The sequence below is a fragment of the Ptychodera flava genome, chromosome 22, assembly GCF_041260155.1.
Source record: "Ptychodera flava strain L36383 chromosome 22, AS_Pfla_20210202, whole genome shotgun sequence".
Taxonomy (NCBI): domain Eukaryota; kingdom Metazoa; phylum Hemichordata; class Enteropneusta; family Ptychoderidae; genus Ptychodera; species Ptychodera flava.
The window spans coordinates 6,429,488-6,446,612 of NC_091949.1; the positions used below are offsets into that span (position 1 = coordinate 6,429,488).

At 39.3% G+C, this 17,125-nt stretch overlaps 1 protein-coding gene across 1 annotated transcript; it reads left to right on the forward strand.

Moving 5' to 3' along the window:
* Positions 1-3,245: 3,245 nt before the first annotated feature.
* LOC139122551 (pituitary homeobox homolog Ptx1-like) lies at positions 3,246-13,811 on the forward strand. Its single transcript, XM_070688041.1, has 3 exons — positions 3,246-3,518; positions 7,895-8,106; positions 10,516-13,811. Exons 1-3 carry the CDS (start codon positions 3,344-3,346, stop codon positions 10,990-10,992), a joined length of 864 nt encoding a protein of 287 aa, XP_070544142.1. The 5' UTR covers positions 3,246-3,343; the 3' UTR covers positions 10,993-13,811.
* Positions 13,812-17,125: the final 3,314 nt, after the last annotated feature.

Below are 17,125 nucleotides of genomic sequence, written 5' to 3' on the forward strand. Positions count from 1 at the left end.
ATTTTTGGTAATTACATTACTCCGATAGAATCGCCGTTGTCCTTACAGAGTACAGGTATCATGGTTTGTTAGCTACCCATACTCTCTGAATGGCTGTATTTAATTATCCTTACATCGATGGTGCAAGAGAAATCAGGACTTACAAGTCACCAGCACGTATTAGATTTTACAAATTTGTAATAATAAAACGTTTTCGTCATAATGCGAAAGTTATCCGATACAAAATTAGGTAATCTCGTTTTCAATTATTGGCAAATGTTCAAGGGCAGAGTTTTACATAGACTTCTGTAATATCATTTCGATACATATGATTTGTACAATACCTTTATCCATTCGCTTTGTGCTTTAGCCTGAGTTTGGTTGATGTCCTGGGGAATTCCTTAATTTGCAAAATTTATGGCCATTTCGATTCCGATTTTATTCAAACATTATTTTTCATTCCGTTAGCCCTCTGCGTATCAGTTTGGAAGCATTTGTTTGTGTCCCGTATGCTTTCAAAGCTGGCTATAGTCACGGGCTGTCGATTGTTCGTTATCGGGCTTGCTTCGCTTTGCACTTGAGGAGGCCGGTTGCCATAGCCCGGTCGGGCCCGTAACTGTTCGCAGACAAGTTCAAACGTTGGTATTTTGACACCAAATACTTCTAGTGCATGTCCGTTCACTTGCAGTGCTTCAATGAGTTCAAAATCTTTACTCGTTCCCTGAGATGTCGCACTCGTCAAAACCCCGGTAACCGTAAAACGCTAGGTGATGGGAGGAGACACTAGGTATGTGTAAACTCATTTTGAAACGTGGGGGCAACTTAGCGCATTTTTCTTCTACTTCCATATACAGAACATTTAACAAAATTTCAAGACCAGTAGTGGATCCAAGTTTGCAATAACGAATAAAAGTTTTTTTTAAAAGTACAAGGGGGCTAGAATTATGATAGGTGCATGTCATGCTGTGTTTTTAGAAGAGGAATCCTTGTTCAAGGCCGGGTCATTGTCTGATTAGAACACCGTTGTGGATCTCACACTTTGACAGATTAATACGCTGGTTGCTCGCATAAAGAGCTCATTCAACAGCTCTCTGATAACCTGAAAAAAATCTGGACTTTCAACTTATTCGGGCGACGTGTTCACTCCTGATCGCGCCTTGAAAAATCGTTAATCCCAAAGTCAATCGACAGGTGAAAAAGAAAATATGAATCTCTCATTTTAAGTGGTTGTTGCTCGGACCACGCCTACTTATGGTGAAGTACTTCATTTATGTCGAGATCGTTACTTATGGTCCTGATACATCTGATGGTCAGAAATTGACGCACGGGGGATACTTAAGGTGTTGGCCGGGTCAGAGGTCGCCGTAATGACCGTCGTAATTCACTCGAGCTGTCCGTACCTGTCCACCACGAGGGCCGAGCATGCGTATCGCCCGATAACCGGGAGGATTCGGGACAATGCGGGCTTTCATTCGCTTTCTTGCACTGTACGAAACGTGTTGAAGTTCATCGTTTATTGACCAAAATCCAGTATTTCATGATGAATGATATGGCAGCCTCTGATATCAAACTGTGTGTGCAGAACACTTCAATGGTTGCAGTGTTGTATATTTTGGCTTGATTGACCGAGTGTCGATCAAATGATAGAGATATGTCCTCTGTATGCACTCCGAAGTCGACAAGCTTTTGAATTGTTGGGGCCATAATCGATGTGTGTGTTGCATGGATTTGAAACACATGATGGACAAGAAAGAGAAATGAATTAGTACTAATTTATTAATAATCCTGCATCTTTTGTGTAGATTGTTCCGTATTCACGGTCGTTGAACATCTATGATTATAGTTTCTTTAATCACAAGTAAAGTTTACACAGTCATACGATGATAAACCCATTCCGTTGGAAAGTTATCATACTTTTCTGGAGCCATAGTCTAATTTTGTCACAACAGCGCTTAAGAGAAAGACCTTGAGTTCCAGAAATAAAACGACAACTATTACAAAAATTCCAGAGTTCAGGCAGGAACCGCATTACATATATAAGTTATTTATCTGCAAGCTCGTCATATTTATCACGCACTTGTCTTGGTGTCGTCTATCTAGGTATATGCCTGCCTTGTCTTCTGTCTGTCTGTCTGTCTTTCTGTCTGTCTGTCCATTTTACTCGTAAATAACTGGATTCGTCAGCACTTGACTGTAATGGCTAAATAACCCTTCTACTCACATTTCTGGTATGTATGTATGTATGTATGTATGTATGTATGTATGTATGTATGTATGTATGTATGTATGTATGTATGTATGTATGTATGTATGTATGTATGTATGTATGTATGTATGTATGTATGTATGCATGTATATGACATTTATTCGTGTGTATAATTATTGGCATAATTTTTTACTGTATGAGTATTTTGCGTTTCTGTAGGTATGTCATACATTGCACGCCAGCGATTGATTAAAATGCGTATATTTTGCAAGGTTTTTTTGCCAAGCTTGGCGGCACTCTGTAAAGTGCAATCCTGGCGTCTATCCGTAAAATGCACATAGTATGTTCTTTTCTTTCCTTTTTTTCTTTACTCTTCGTTTATGTGTGTACCCGTGCATACATTCATTCCTACATTATCATCACATTGGCTTAATGCATTTCTACGTTTGTTGAATATTATTCTTTATTTTTTAAAGATTTCAAAATTACACTCGGCTGTTTTAAAGCCAATCTTTTTTCCTTCAGTTGAAGGATGAGGACTGTTGCATTACTACGAAAGTAGAGCTACTTTACTCGCTAAATTGTCCTGTTCTTAGCCTTTTGCCATCGTGTAATTTATCATATAGTGCTTATCAAAGTGAAAAATCTAGCTTGCATGCACAAGGATTCGACGACACCATATAACGACATGCTTTAGTATTGCGACTTTATTCTTTTAGCCCCTCTTAACTTCAGAGTTACGACTAGCCATGGAGGGCAATCCATCCTGGATAATATATGGGAAATGCGAGGCAAGTTTGAGCAAGAATTTATTTCACTAGAGTGGCAGAAAATGGGGAAATTCTATGGAAATATGTTTGCGCATGCCTAGTTGCTTTCTTTCGACACGCGTCGAAAGATAAAGTGCCCTTTCGTTACGATATTGGTTGACAACCAATGCGGTGGGTGTCGCCCCGGTAACGTTGACCCTCTTGTAATGAGCCCGTAAACGCGGGGATTGGCTGATAAATTGCGTACATTAAACTGTAACTGAATTATATAAACGATAGATTTGGCTACTGGTGCGACATTTCCGTCGCAGATCTCTTGATCCACCTCATGAGGTTCACTAGATCTCCTGAAAACCCTTGATTGACAGCGGGCGCGCAGGCAGAGACGATGAACTACTTTCATGAACCTGTGACGTCACTGGACGCCTTCGCGCACAGCGTGAACGATACACGACAACGTGAGCAGCTTTCATTGTCAAGTGCACGGACGACGAGGATTCCAGCGATGGGCAACTGCAGTAAAGATCCAAATTCGATCCGCACTGACGACCGACAGGTTACAGGTACGATAGCCAAAGTGCAGATTTGTTTACACCGCGATGCTTCGTGATTTTTTTCAGAGCAAAAATAACTTGACACAAACACCAGACTTTACTTCTGTGCGCGTATAAAACATTTCATTTTGATTTCTTGTAAGTACGTTATTGTGTTCTGCACGTAGCAAAACATTGCAATTGGTCTATTTTTGAGCTTCTTGCTCCTTTGGACATTGTCGAACATAATAGTCCAACAGTCAACGAGGTCTGGTCACTTAACGAACAGAGACGCGCCAGCAGCAAGCTACGACTAGGGTACGTTGCATGCAGTCGGCGCGTATCAATTTTGTCTACAAAGCGAACGCGAGGCATATGAAGTGAAAGGAATTTACTCTGAATCTGTTTCTGAATCAATCCTTCACCAGGATACGACGTCAGCTAATTCCCATATCACTTAGCAAATTTAAACTCTGCCCCTGGAAGTATGTTAATCGTAAAATACCAAACTTGAGGACTGAGCACGCTGCAAAACTTGTCGCCATCTGCGAATATTTGTAATATAATTATACCTATCTTTTTCTTATCGGAAACGTTATAATTCTTTCCATAATTGATCGTCATTATTGGAATGTTATATTTTAACTTTTTTGTGGAAATAATGTGTTGTCTAGACGCATCTAAATGAATTTCGTCTGTCGGATGGTGGCTTAAATCATTTGCAGCGAGCTGCGCTCCGAATGCGAGTTGTTTGAGTGCGGATGTTTGCTGGTCATTGTGAGGTCGAGATGTTCCTTTTCAAGATAAGAATGCGCGCGTGTCCGTCTGATCACAAATAATTCTGTCGTCCTATTCTGCAAAGCGGAACCTATGTTCAGAGTACTGATTTAGATTCTATTTTTTAGGCAGTTTGGTAGTTTTTCAGTGCTCTGTCACGGTTTTCTAGACCTAGGAGCCAGTTCTGACGTAAATTGCGTTCGTGTTTTACCGTTGTCCCAGCAGTTCAGCCCTGTGTGTGCAAGTTTCCAAAGTGTAGGGTAAAGGGTACGAACTATTGAGTACATGTCATGCACCGTGCGTGGCACTAGTGCTTGGTTATCGTCAAAGATTGGAAATTTATCTTTCCCGCTTTTGTCTGAGTTTCCAATAAGGATAAAAACTGAATCCTCAGTTTCAAACATGACATATTCGTTTTGAACGATCGGACGATGTATTTTTTCAACGCGAGTCGCCTTTTTTAGGAGCTGGTGCACGAGCAGCCGGTACCTGACATGACAATTGTGCGGGCGTTCTCATCGTCGTCATGCAGACGCCAATGTACTTGTTTTATCTTGCCCGGTCGGGTGATTTGGCGACTGCTTTTTTGGCACTTATGACGCTCTTTGTACCCAGACATAGAGTGTCCGGCGTCGCAGTAGTGATGATGTTAATGTGTCGGTTTGCGCTCCGAAAAATTCCCGTTTCATAGAGCTATATAATTATATACGCCCAAATTGCATTCGCTTAACTGTGCGGCGCGTATTTTGAGAGGCACCCGTTGAGAGTGGTGTAAAGAAAAAAGTTTTTAAGAGTGGCAGAATCGGCCACTTCATTTTATGTGCGTTGGTATTTACGGACATCAGCAAACAAATATATTTTGTAGCTGACATGTTATAGAGGGGTTAACTGGAGAGGGTTAACTGTTACCAAGTGTTGACTCAAACCTTAAGAACAATACCGGTCTTTCATCCGTAGCTGAGTGTCACGGTCACCTCCAACTATAACGATAAATATCAAGCTAATGAATAAGAGATAAAGTCACACACAAAAGTTTGCAGGATTTCAACATCCTCTTTCACAACCTAATTTTTGGGCAACTTAAACGTTTTCCACGACAAAGTTACAGTTTTACAGAAGTCAAGATGAGAAAGGTTAAACTATTTTTATTTTTCCTGCTAGCAAAGTATTATACACCAACGTTTCAGCGATTGGAGCGAATAGAGACTCATATTTTGTAGACAATGCATTACGTGATTTATCAAAGACTAAGCTGATTCGCTGTCATTCTAGTCTTTTTTTGAACTTCAATCGCACGGGCAACTTAGTACGGGCTCTTCAATAGCCAATGATGGTCTGGACACCCTGGAAAACTGGACCGATTCCAAGTTACGTGTTGTAGAAAATAAGCAGCCACTTCAAAATATACTTGTTTTTTCCTGAAGTTGGCTGCTAACGTATGCCTCGTATAGCATCATGGTCACCTGGACAAATAAGCAGAGAATGGTAACCTCGGCAGTTACCGAGAGAAGTTGCTAGGGACGGACGATTACTTGTAATGTTGAGTCTCACACGTGTGCCAGATTGACCGCGATGTCTTGTGGAAATATTTTCCAAGTTTCGTGCATTTCTGTTGCCCCGGGTGCTGAAAAGACTCGTAGCATGATTAATCTTCCATGAGAACGAAAAAATGAGGAACTGGTGCCGAAATGACCTCGTCAAAATGCAGGCGACAAAAAAAAGTATTGGGTGGAATGGATCTCTATTCTGAAGTCGTCAAAAAGTTGCAGTGTTTGCTGTGTGTCTGTCGCCAGGTAGCGATATTATGAGTAAACAGGCTATGAGTATATCATATCGAGGTAATTGCTGTGAACACAAAGCTCGTACAAAGGCATGACCCTACGGTAAACTTAATGTTCAACAGCCCAACAACCAAAACCAACCATCCCACATACCGACGCCCCTCCAGCAAAATAGTTGTCAGATGGTCGACGAGTGATTCGCGAAAAAACAATAATAATCGCAAGCAAATATTTTCCCCCAGAAAAATCTCATACCTGTTTTTACTGTGCTATTTTTTAAAATTTTGCTGCATGTACGTCGTGTATATTGATATTTAACCTGGCTTAGCCTGGGCGTTATACGCAAAACAAATAAGGGATCATGGGAAATCCCTGAGCAATCCTGCCTTTCATCATTATAAGGTTCTTCACACTCAAATAAAGCTTTTGGCCAATCGATAGAGTCAATATCATGGCAGACAAAAACCAACCTTCCGATCGTATGTATACACTCAAGACTGTATTAGTCCCGCTTGTTCTGTTACCTCCACACTGAGTGCCCTTGTCTCTGTGGACAGCCAGACATCAGCGTCAGAAAGATTGTGAGTTTAATTTGTATAGTGTATGTATGTATGTATGTATGTATGTATGTATGTATGTATGTATGTATGTATGTATGTATGTATGTATGTATGTATGTATGTATGTATGTATGTATGTATGTATGTATGCATGCATGCATGCATGCATGCATGCATGCATGCATGTATGTATGTATCTATCTATCTATCTATCTATCTATCTATCTCTATCTATCTATCTATCTATCTATCTATCTATCTATCTATCTATCTATCTATCTATCTATCTATCTATCTATCTATCTATCTATCTATATATCTATATATATATATATATATTTATATATTTATTTATTTATATATCTATCTACGAACCTACCAATATGTCGGCCTATCTTTCTCTGTCTATTGATTCTATTTGTCTATCTCTCTATGTATGTACATGTATGTATCTATGTATGTATCTATTATGTATCTATGTATCTATCTATGTATCTATGTATGTGAAGATATATGATTACATGTACCGTATGAAGCCATTTTATTTCTTTGTTCAATAATAATAGATGTATGTTTTGTCCATATGCGACCTTCAGGGTGCAGGCGCCATCCGGCAATTTGTCCATTTTATGTATTTCACAAGAGTGCCATGTTGAGAGGCCGCTTCTTTTGATGAAAATAGCTCGCCAAAAATAAAATAGGGGTCGTATTACGAGCATGATCACCGTGCCGTTGATGCGGACGGTACGAAACCACTGCAGGTCCCATGTACCGAGTTTCAAACTGGAGAACATCGTGGAACAAAGCGTCGTTCATTCAACATGATAGGATGGGAACGTTTCCGTACTTTACCTGCAGATTTGATAAAACAAACAAAGTGCTTCAAAACGTTCATAACTAAATATCTGTAGACAGATAGATGTGTATGAATATATGCATAATATATGTATATATCTCTATAGCTGTGAAGCTTGAAACTAGTGTATTTAATTATGTCCATAGATTCGCTAACTTTTGTAAGTAATTGTGCGTTATATGCTGAAAACTCTTTTAAATTGTATTCTATTATTATGCCAATGTTTTTATCGGCTGTGTTTTCAAGTGCCAGCTGATATTTGCTTATTTCTTCTGCTTTCAAAGGGAGGGATGTGCTAGTACAGAAATAATTCGAACAAAGTCCTACGTTTCCGTAATTTATATTTTACCCGTGATCTATTTCCATATGTCCAGCGATGAGTCAATGTGTCCCTTGACAGATCGTTTTATGTTTTCAACTTCTCGAATACAGAGACTGGTACTAAAATGGAGCCCGTAGCGGTGTCGGAGGGCCACGCCCTCTCGGGCTGTGACCCGGACCTCAGGCTGCACAGGAGGAGAACCCACTTCAGCACTGAACAGATGCAGGTGCTCGAGTCATACTTTGCGAGGAATCGCTACCCTGACATGGCAACCAGAGAAGAAATCGCCATGTTCCTGGGGCTGCTGGAGAAGCAAGTTCGGGTAGGTAATCGGGAATTTCCATGGTTACAAGGCCATGATACTCCTGCTGTATCCAAGGCAACCTCGACCACCACTGGGTCACCACGGACAAAAGAAACTTTGTTGTGTGATGGATTACTTGTGTGCCTTATATTAAGTAGGGTCAGTTTGTTCTAACGTATATATCCCACCTATATTACATTAAGATTATGACCATAATCCGATTTTTGAGATAAAATAAATCGACAGGCCATTAATCATGCGCTATCGTTCGGAATTAAGACCATGATAAATGTTTAGAATAAAAGTGTCACCTTACAAGTCACGTGATTGGAATTAATCGACAAGGTCTTGGCTTCTTTCGAAATATCAAAAGGGCGGGAGATCTCGAACTACGGACTGGCCCTGGACTGCCATGCCTGTCTACTTTGACAGTAGTGTGTGCGTGTGTGAACTCACACAATTCGGTTTATGGTGACAGCCACCTAAGAGTACTGATAATGTCAAAGATAACGTACATCTGATAAAGAAATCACCGATGTGATCAAATCGCGCGATGGACATCTTCGACTTGAAAATGAAATCTTGTGTGTGAATATTGCCTTAAAAAGGAATAACGATTGCCCGCAGACACTAGCCATTGCACCTTTTAAGGTGAAGGGCGACGATTCGGACGCGCACACGCTTCAGAACGTTTCTGCACAGTTTTAACTCCAGCCTGCCGCAAATGGGTTATTTTGAAGCGCATGTATTTAACATCACCTGTCATTGTTGAAATTGCGCTTTTACCTAATTTTTGACCCAATGTCTTAGAAATACATGTGACCTATAACCTTGTCATATTTTGACCCCCTAGGAAGCTGGTTTTTATTCAATATGAGCGAAAAATTAACATTTCTCTCCCATTCACATGGCGCAAATCACCCATTCACCTGGAGATATTGTAAAAAGTAGCGTGGTGACACCCTTTTATTAAAAGTGTAAACTAAAAGGTATTATGTCAGGATTTTATTCGCCAAGTTTGGTCAAAATGACACCATTCAAAGCGACAGGAAGAAAGTTCGAAAATTATGTAGTGATATAATTTCGATATCGTCATTTTGTAATCGATACTTATGTTAAAATTTCTTTAAAAACATCATGAAAACTATACATTCGATAGATATCGATCTTAAGTCTTGGTATTTATCAAAATTAACTCATTTGCTAAGCGTTTTATAATTGCTTTCTTTAGTTTAAGTGAATTATATCATTTTTATTTATTTCTAACGACGCCATTTTAACTTCCGTTTCCATGGAAACGAGCATGGTGACCCCCATTTTTTATTTCATTTTTGCACTTGCACAACTTCCAAGAATATTTGTGCAAAGTTTCAAGAAAATGACACCACAACCTAATTTTGACGTAATTCGTAGTACTTCACCTTAAAGTTTATAATGAGTTTCATTGCATGTGACTTTAACAGTTTTGACAGCTCTATAATTTCGTTCGGCATGTAAGCTTACACTGCGATTTCTTGCTATATTCCGAACACAGTATCGGCCAGTATTCACACAGCAAGCACTGGATGTGTGCATATGATATGCATTGATATTTTATAACAATTTCAATCCTACCCGGAAATTTCCGTTGCGACAAGAAGGTACCTATGTTAAATATCCGGTATCACACCGACCTGTGGAACAGCGTAGTCATCTTTCGAAAATGATATATAATTTTATTTCATTCGGGAAGTTAAACTGCTCCACAACGGTATAGCTGCATAGCGACCGATGTATATATATAAACTGCTAAGTTCTTTCAAATATTATGACGAATATGAGTAGCTGGTTATCAAATACTCACTAAGACCCCGCCACTGTCCTAGTTATTCAAGCATTTCTATGATATTGTTCATATTTTCTGGTACAGACCGAGAAATTGTGTCGTGTAGGTATGCGTTGCAACTACCAATCAAATCAGAGAGCGAAATTGTGACGATGGACACCTGAGAATGTTTCGGTCGCTTTTTAAGATAATAATTACAAAAACACTGGCACAACTTTCTCTCCTCGTCAAATTATGGCAAATTTGTCTCTTTTAGAAAGTTGAGCAAGTGTATAGGATGCTGTCTTGCCAAAAATCACGTAGGAAAAGTTGCCACCACGCTTACTACATTAGATTTGGACCCGCGTATTCCATTGACAGTACACAACTATATAAAGTACATAAAGCTTATACAGACAACGAAATATGTATCTAAGCCAGAAGTTGGCCGTTGATTACAGGTTGAAAAATTTCGAGCTGTTTAAATTAATAAGAGACTAAAAGACGTCAAAGAAAGTTGTGAAAAAGGTCGCAACACTGGCATAATATATTGCGCGCTGGCATTTTATGTTCAGTTTGTGTTCAGGGATTCATTTTTGTTTGTTTGTTTGATGTTTGCTCAGGTTTGGTTCAAGAATCGCCGAGCAAAATGGAGGAAGCGGGACTGCAAAGTTGCCGACATAAAGAACGGTTACGGGACGCCATACGGCATTCTGCCGAGCCAACTCGACCCAGTCGCTGAGAGTATCTACGGCAACTACAACCCATACAACGGATTGCTTCGAAAGACCGCCACTGCTCTGAACTCTCCCAATTTCAGCTGGTCTTTCAACACAGGACACGGGAGTGCGCCGCTGACAGCTCCAAATCAGAACTTTGGGTTCAACCCCTCAGCGCAGTACGTAGCGGACACACAGTCCAATAGGGGCAGTATACCCAGCAACTACCAGGGTTACATAGGGCATGCGCAGTCGTACCATTTCCAGGCACCGTATCCGAACGGCATGGCGGACGTCAAACCTGCAATTCAGAAGTCGAACATTGGATTTTCGCAAATGGGGCAAGAAACCAAACTTCCGTCTTGCGCTTATGCCGTTTGACAACCAATGGCGCCGATGAGTTATGGGTAGATCGTGACATCGCCTGCTGTGCTACGTCAAACCCTGACATGAAAGGTGCGCAAGCTGTCTGTCAAAGACTCTTATCGCACCTTTGTACGACCACACCCACAACGTTCCTGCCACAAGTCATATATTTTTTTGTACAATGGACACTATTATGCACCTTCAGAAATCGTTTTAGAGAGATGATAAACTTTTAAAAGAGAATTGTAAAGACTGTGCTCAGATAAACATATTCCAGGATTTAATAAAATACTTTCCCGTTTTCAGCCATTCTCCGAACGACATCAGCCTGTCCATATGATGCCTACATTAATTAGGTCAGAGGGATTGCTGTGCCATCATGTCGTGGTACGAGGTTGAAAGAACGATTATCATTAATTAAATATAAAAATTATAAATTTGCTTATGAATAGGATTTTAGTCGACTTTGTTCGTGCATTAGAAAATAACTGCATAAAAATGGCGCGCAGTACGCTTACATTCTTTATTTATCAGTTTGGAAGAGAACTAAAATAGCAATGAGGTGGTTGGAAATTAAACCAAATATATTTTCAATTTGTTATTTTTGTAAGAAAAAGAAATAACAAAAACGTTTAAAATTTAATATTGAATTGATTGATCGTGAAAAGTGACATTTTGTTTCGTTGAGTGTCTCTTACGACTGCTACGTGACACTAGGAAGAAAATTTGCTGCCTGGCCTGTAAGCGATATCTCACTTATTTTTCTTTTAACACGGGAATGTTTTTCTTATGCATTTTGATCTACTGATACGTATCAACTTGTCGACCGACATATAGAAACAACTCCATCTCTATTGGTCAGATGTAAAACAATAACTTTTTAAAACTTAATTTTGGTGAATTCTTGCTACATGCCAAATTCCAGCTTTCTTTCAACCTGCAGGAAGGGAGGAGGCCTCTATCTGTCGATATTTTACCATATATATATATATATATATATATATATATATATATATATATATATATATATATATATATATATATATATATATATATATATATATATATAAACAAATATGAGTTAACGAACATGAGACGATGACCTAATTTTTTTACGCCCCATGTTCGAATGGTTTACAGGCATTCGTTTCATATGGAACTCATATTCATAATTAAGAAGTCACTGGTTTAAGAAGTGTTTGCGGAATCAAATACCCGAAAGATTAGAAATTTACTGTATATCCCATATTTTATGGAGCCACTCAATATTAAAACTGAATCGGGGAGGTTATTCAAACTTTGATTATTCAGTTTTGTAATTTCCGCGCTTAGGTTCGACGCGTTTTCATTTTCTGTGAAAATCAGACGTTTTAATGCAGATTTGTTGAATGTTTGGTTTTTTTCTGATAAGATTTTGGTTTAGGTTGTCATATCTTAGAAAATATTCAATTTTTGCATAGGAATATTTGACTTCAATCACTCAAAAACACATAGCATGTACATAAGTTGCTCACAACTGACTCACTTGACGCATTATGAGAAGCTGTGCACCTGTTATATCCGGGAATTAGCGTTGGGACAATGTTTGGGCGTTTGGCGATTTTTGGCTGGCAGCCCGTTCGGGTTTCCCGCCCTGACAAAATTGACTTCAAATACTCATAGCTCAAGCACTGTGAGAACGACGACTCAATTCAATGAAAATGAGAAAATTACTTCATGGACAAAATACCCTCTTTCCTGACACAGCCATGAACTTGAAGGTCACGCTATTAATAAACGCCCAAAGATTGAAAATAACCTCAGTCTTTTCCCTAAATCAAGAGATGTGGATTTCCGTAGAACATTTTTAAATAATGATTTCAAAAATACAACCAGATTTGTTTTGAAGTTGAAACATTTTTTGTAAGTTGATACCAAAAAATCTCGAACTGCCTAGAGACTAGAAAAATATTTCTTATTTTGGGTTTCCTATTTTTTCAATATATCGTAATTATTTATTTGATGATTATTGTTGTGTTTTTCAGCCTCTCTCTGTCAAATGTTTACACTGGTCATGATCTTGACCGACATGTCTACAAAATGTGTAGCCGTCCTGTCGTTTTTTCGAAAGCTGTACCGTCTATACTATGTCATCCTTCATTACAAAAAAATCGCACCTTTACAAAAAATCGCAATTTTTATGCGCTTTGTATCATACTCTGAACGAGGGCACAGTTGGATAAGCAGGACACTTTCAACTGGGATCCGTAAACACTAAAACCAGATGTTTAATTCATGCCTCGACTGAGAAACAAACAAAAAAAATAGAGAAAGAGGTAAACTATGTGAATAGAATAACGGACAAGCATTTGGGGAAAGTGTTTTAGATAAATGACAAACTTACTTGTTTTACATAAATAAAAAAACATATATCATTGCATGAAGAGAAGATGACATTTTCAACAAAAAATCAATAGTTCAGTTATGTTGTGTTGGGACCAGCCCGATGAAGAGCAATAACTGTCTTCAACAATCTATATATGAATATAGCAAACTTACAATTTTGACATTTATCCATTCATTTTGATTTTTCCATTTATTGAAAGACGGAGGCTTAACCAACGGCCGTAATTTGGATCATTTTCTGGCGTTTTATTTGTATAAGTCCATTGCATTGGGAAAGCCGGTCTCTTTTTGAAGAGTTTTAACCAAGGTTTAACGCTTGTATTATAACTTTCAAAGGTACCGCTGTAAAGACGATCACGTTTGCCCTTCCCTTGTTTGGTATTTTGTACACATAACTTTATACGAGGTAGTCTTGTGTAAATAAAAGCAAGCAATAATTTCGACTTGAAGTCATTCATGTGTTTTTGTCTATTTCCTGTGTTAGATATTCTAGTGCTTAGTTTGTACATAGCGAAGGAAATGGGACTTTCTTGAAGTTTGCTATTGCAACGACAGTACAGCGCAACCCCGGTCAATCATAGAGGGACCGTGGTTCAACTGTAGAAGATTGATTTAGTCACATGATAAAATGCTAAAAGCTGCAGCTTCGACTTTGTACAGAACACCCATCCTTTACTGTGCCGATGCTGTTAATGTAGTGCTCAGGTGAAAACGCCGTATAAAAGTTACTTAACGTGTTTTAAAGGCCTCTCTCTCTCTCTCTCTCTCTCTCTCTCTCTCTCTCTCTCTCTCTCTCTCTCTCTCTCTCTCTGAATTAACTCTGTCAATTTAAAACCAAGCCAAATCAAACGAGGCTTGACACCTGGGGACACTGCTGATCCCGTTTTATAGGTAAACTGACAACTTTTCGGCCTGCGTTAAAATTAATGACACCATTGAAAATGTCAGGGCGATGAATAGCGGTGATGAACTGTGGTCTACGTGCACGGAATGACTTTGGAGCGTGGCGGTGAAAAGCTTCCACATTTCTGCCTGCTACAGATAAGTTACATGCCGACGTTAGATTGAATAAAACCCGTTATTTGAGAACATTTTCTACGTGGTTTTCGACGTTCTTATGCTGTGGTTAGAGACCAATCTGCCTGGTCACTTAGCAAGGGCTCTTGCAATTGGGGTCGGTAAACACCACACACTACGAGATTAAATTGCGTCTCGTGTGAAAGAAACACACATTACAGAAAAAGGGACAAGACCTGTTTAACTTGACAATTTTTAACGAGTTACGGGAACTTCGGCTGCCATTTTACTTCGAGTTTCGTATCTAGGCGAAAACAATGGCACATGTGTTAACATCGACAAAATAAATCTTGTCCCTGTTCGTTACTACGCTACAGGCTAGTGACCTAGTGACGCAAAGCAACTCGCTATACTCGATTGAACCGGTAACACAAGTGGCTATCTTTGAATAAAGGTTTCTATACCTGCATCTTGGATGAAAGAACTCAGTCAGTCGAGAACCATGAGGAGAGGTGATAAGGCTATAGTTGATAGATTACTCCGCCCTTTATGTAAACTGATAGTCAACTTTCTTACGCATGAACACTTGCAATAAATAATTATTGACCAAACCTTTACACCGTTTTGCTTTATCTGACCCATACCGCGCCTTTTAAAGTACAAATGAACTCAAACACCGTTATTTTATATCATCAATAACCGAAAAATTCGCTAGTTTCCATGATGCTTCGACTCAAGGTATTTGCGGTACGCCTCACAAGTATAATCAGTAATCGGTCACCAGGCCGGGGGTAACTATAGAGCGTTGATGGTGACACAAGCTCCTACATGAAGGTTGTACAAGAATCTGTCTCTCTCTTCGTCTGTCTGTCACTCAATTTGCCTCCATATGTCTGGCGGTCTAACCTTTCCTTACCCTGTCTCTCTATCCCTCTTTCTCTGTCTTCGTTTGACTGTCTCTGTACCTCTCTCTCTCTCTCTCTCTCTCCCTCTCTCTCTCTCTCTCTCTCTCTCTCTCTCTCTCTCTCTCTCTCTCTCTCTCTCTCCTCTCTCTCCTCTTCTCTCTCTCTCTCTCTCTCTCTCTCTCTCTCTCTCTCTCTCTCTCTCTCTCTCTCTCTCTCTCTCTCTCTCTCTCTCTCTCTCTCTCTCTCTCTCCCCTACCAGCCCTGGCTGTTAAACATGTCTGCCAAACGATCCCATGCCGTCTGTTGCAAACAGATCATGATTTCTAATTACCGGAAAATTCAAGTACCCTATGGATGCAAGCAAATGCAAGTGGGAATACCGTTTCATGAGTGTTATAGAAATCGCTTTATTACTAGTTTTTGATGGGCTGTATGAGCAGCTTATTAATCATAAAACCCAAAGCGAACACCTGTGCAATCGACAACGCTTTCCCGGCTACTAAATCACGCGCTCTACAAGTGCCGACTTTTTGGTCAAGTAGTTTTCAATTGCCAGCAATCATTAATTTTACTTGCTGGAGATATGAAAGAATTTATATATGTGATATTTTTTTATCCTCGGTTTCATTTCTTTGTCTGCCATGGCTACATTAAAAGTCTCATTAAAATTTTGGCGACGGATTTCTTATCCATTTTTAGATGTCTCATCAGTTAATGTTCAATTTTTATTCTTTGCATCGGTCGGTAACAGCATTTGTACACAGTCCCTCCACGGAGAGACGGTGATTTGTAGCATATTTTTCGCTCGGACCATTTTAAAATTTTATGTGTTTGAAAACCATATCAAGGCCTACGATGACCAAACTATTTTCTTGACAAGAAATGGCAATACACATTATATATAGATTTTATTCTGATCTCATGATTTCTTCCAGTCTATTTTCACATTCTTTTCAATGAATACTCGAGTCTGGCTGAATTCCCGCCCAAACCTTCACCATTGTGTAGTTGTCATACAAGTGTGCACAAGGGGGTATACTCTTACGTTTTGATTTTCTGTAAACCCCCCCTTAAGTGTAGCCACCATAATCCGCGGGAAAAATCAAAAACACACGGAGTTATTCCTTTGACGTCATCGGTGACAACGTGTACAAAACGTGTACTGACGGAAATCGTGCCTGTGGAAAGACACCATTGTAAATAACAACACAGCATATTATTGTGTTATAGAAGTATCATTCTGTGATTACATATTTCTGATCCGTACTTTGCGCTTTAAAGTTCTGTAAACTGTCGTGAAATTCATTTTCAGCTCGAAAGCAGCAACTATTCATTTTCTCACTAATTCAAGAATCATTTGTCGGCAGGCGTGCGCTCGAACAGATCTGTAAAATGTATTCAGATATCAGTCACGGATAATTCAAAGTACACAATAAGTTTGTCCCAGAAACTCATATTTCAATATGTTGTTCAATTTCTTGTGCGATGATCTTTAAAAAGAAGCAGTTGGTCTGCTAAATATTTTAGCATCGCTTTAATGATATTACCTTCAAATATCAGTGCCTTTTGTCAGATAACGAAGGCAGACATATCTATTCAATGTTACACTAGAACGACCAAAGTATCGGTAGACAAATATCGAATTTGATGAAATGTGACTTCGGGTAATATTATTCGTTCCAAAACACAGCTGACGAAGAACTTGATTGCAAGGCGCATGCCAAGTTTACTTTACAGAAATTCATTGCAAAGAGGTTTGCGTAAACCCTTTGGTCCATATCTGTCTTTGACGAACGATGCCATGCAGAGTGAGTTGCAAACGTTATGAAGCAAGAGTTCAG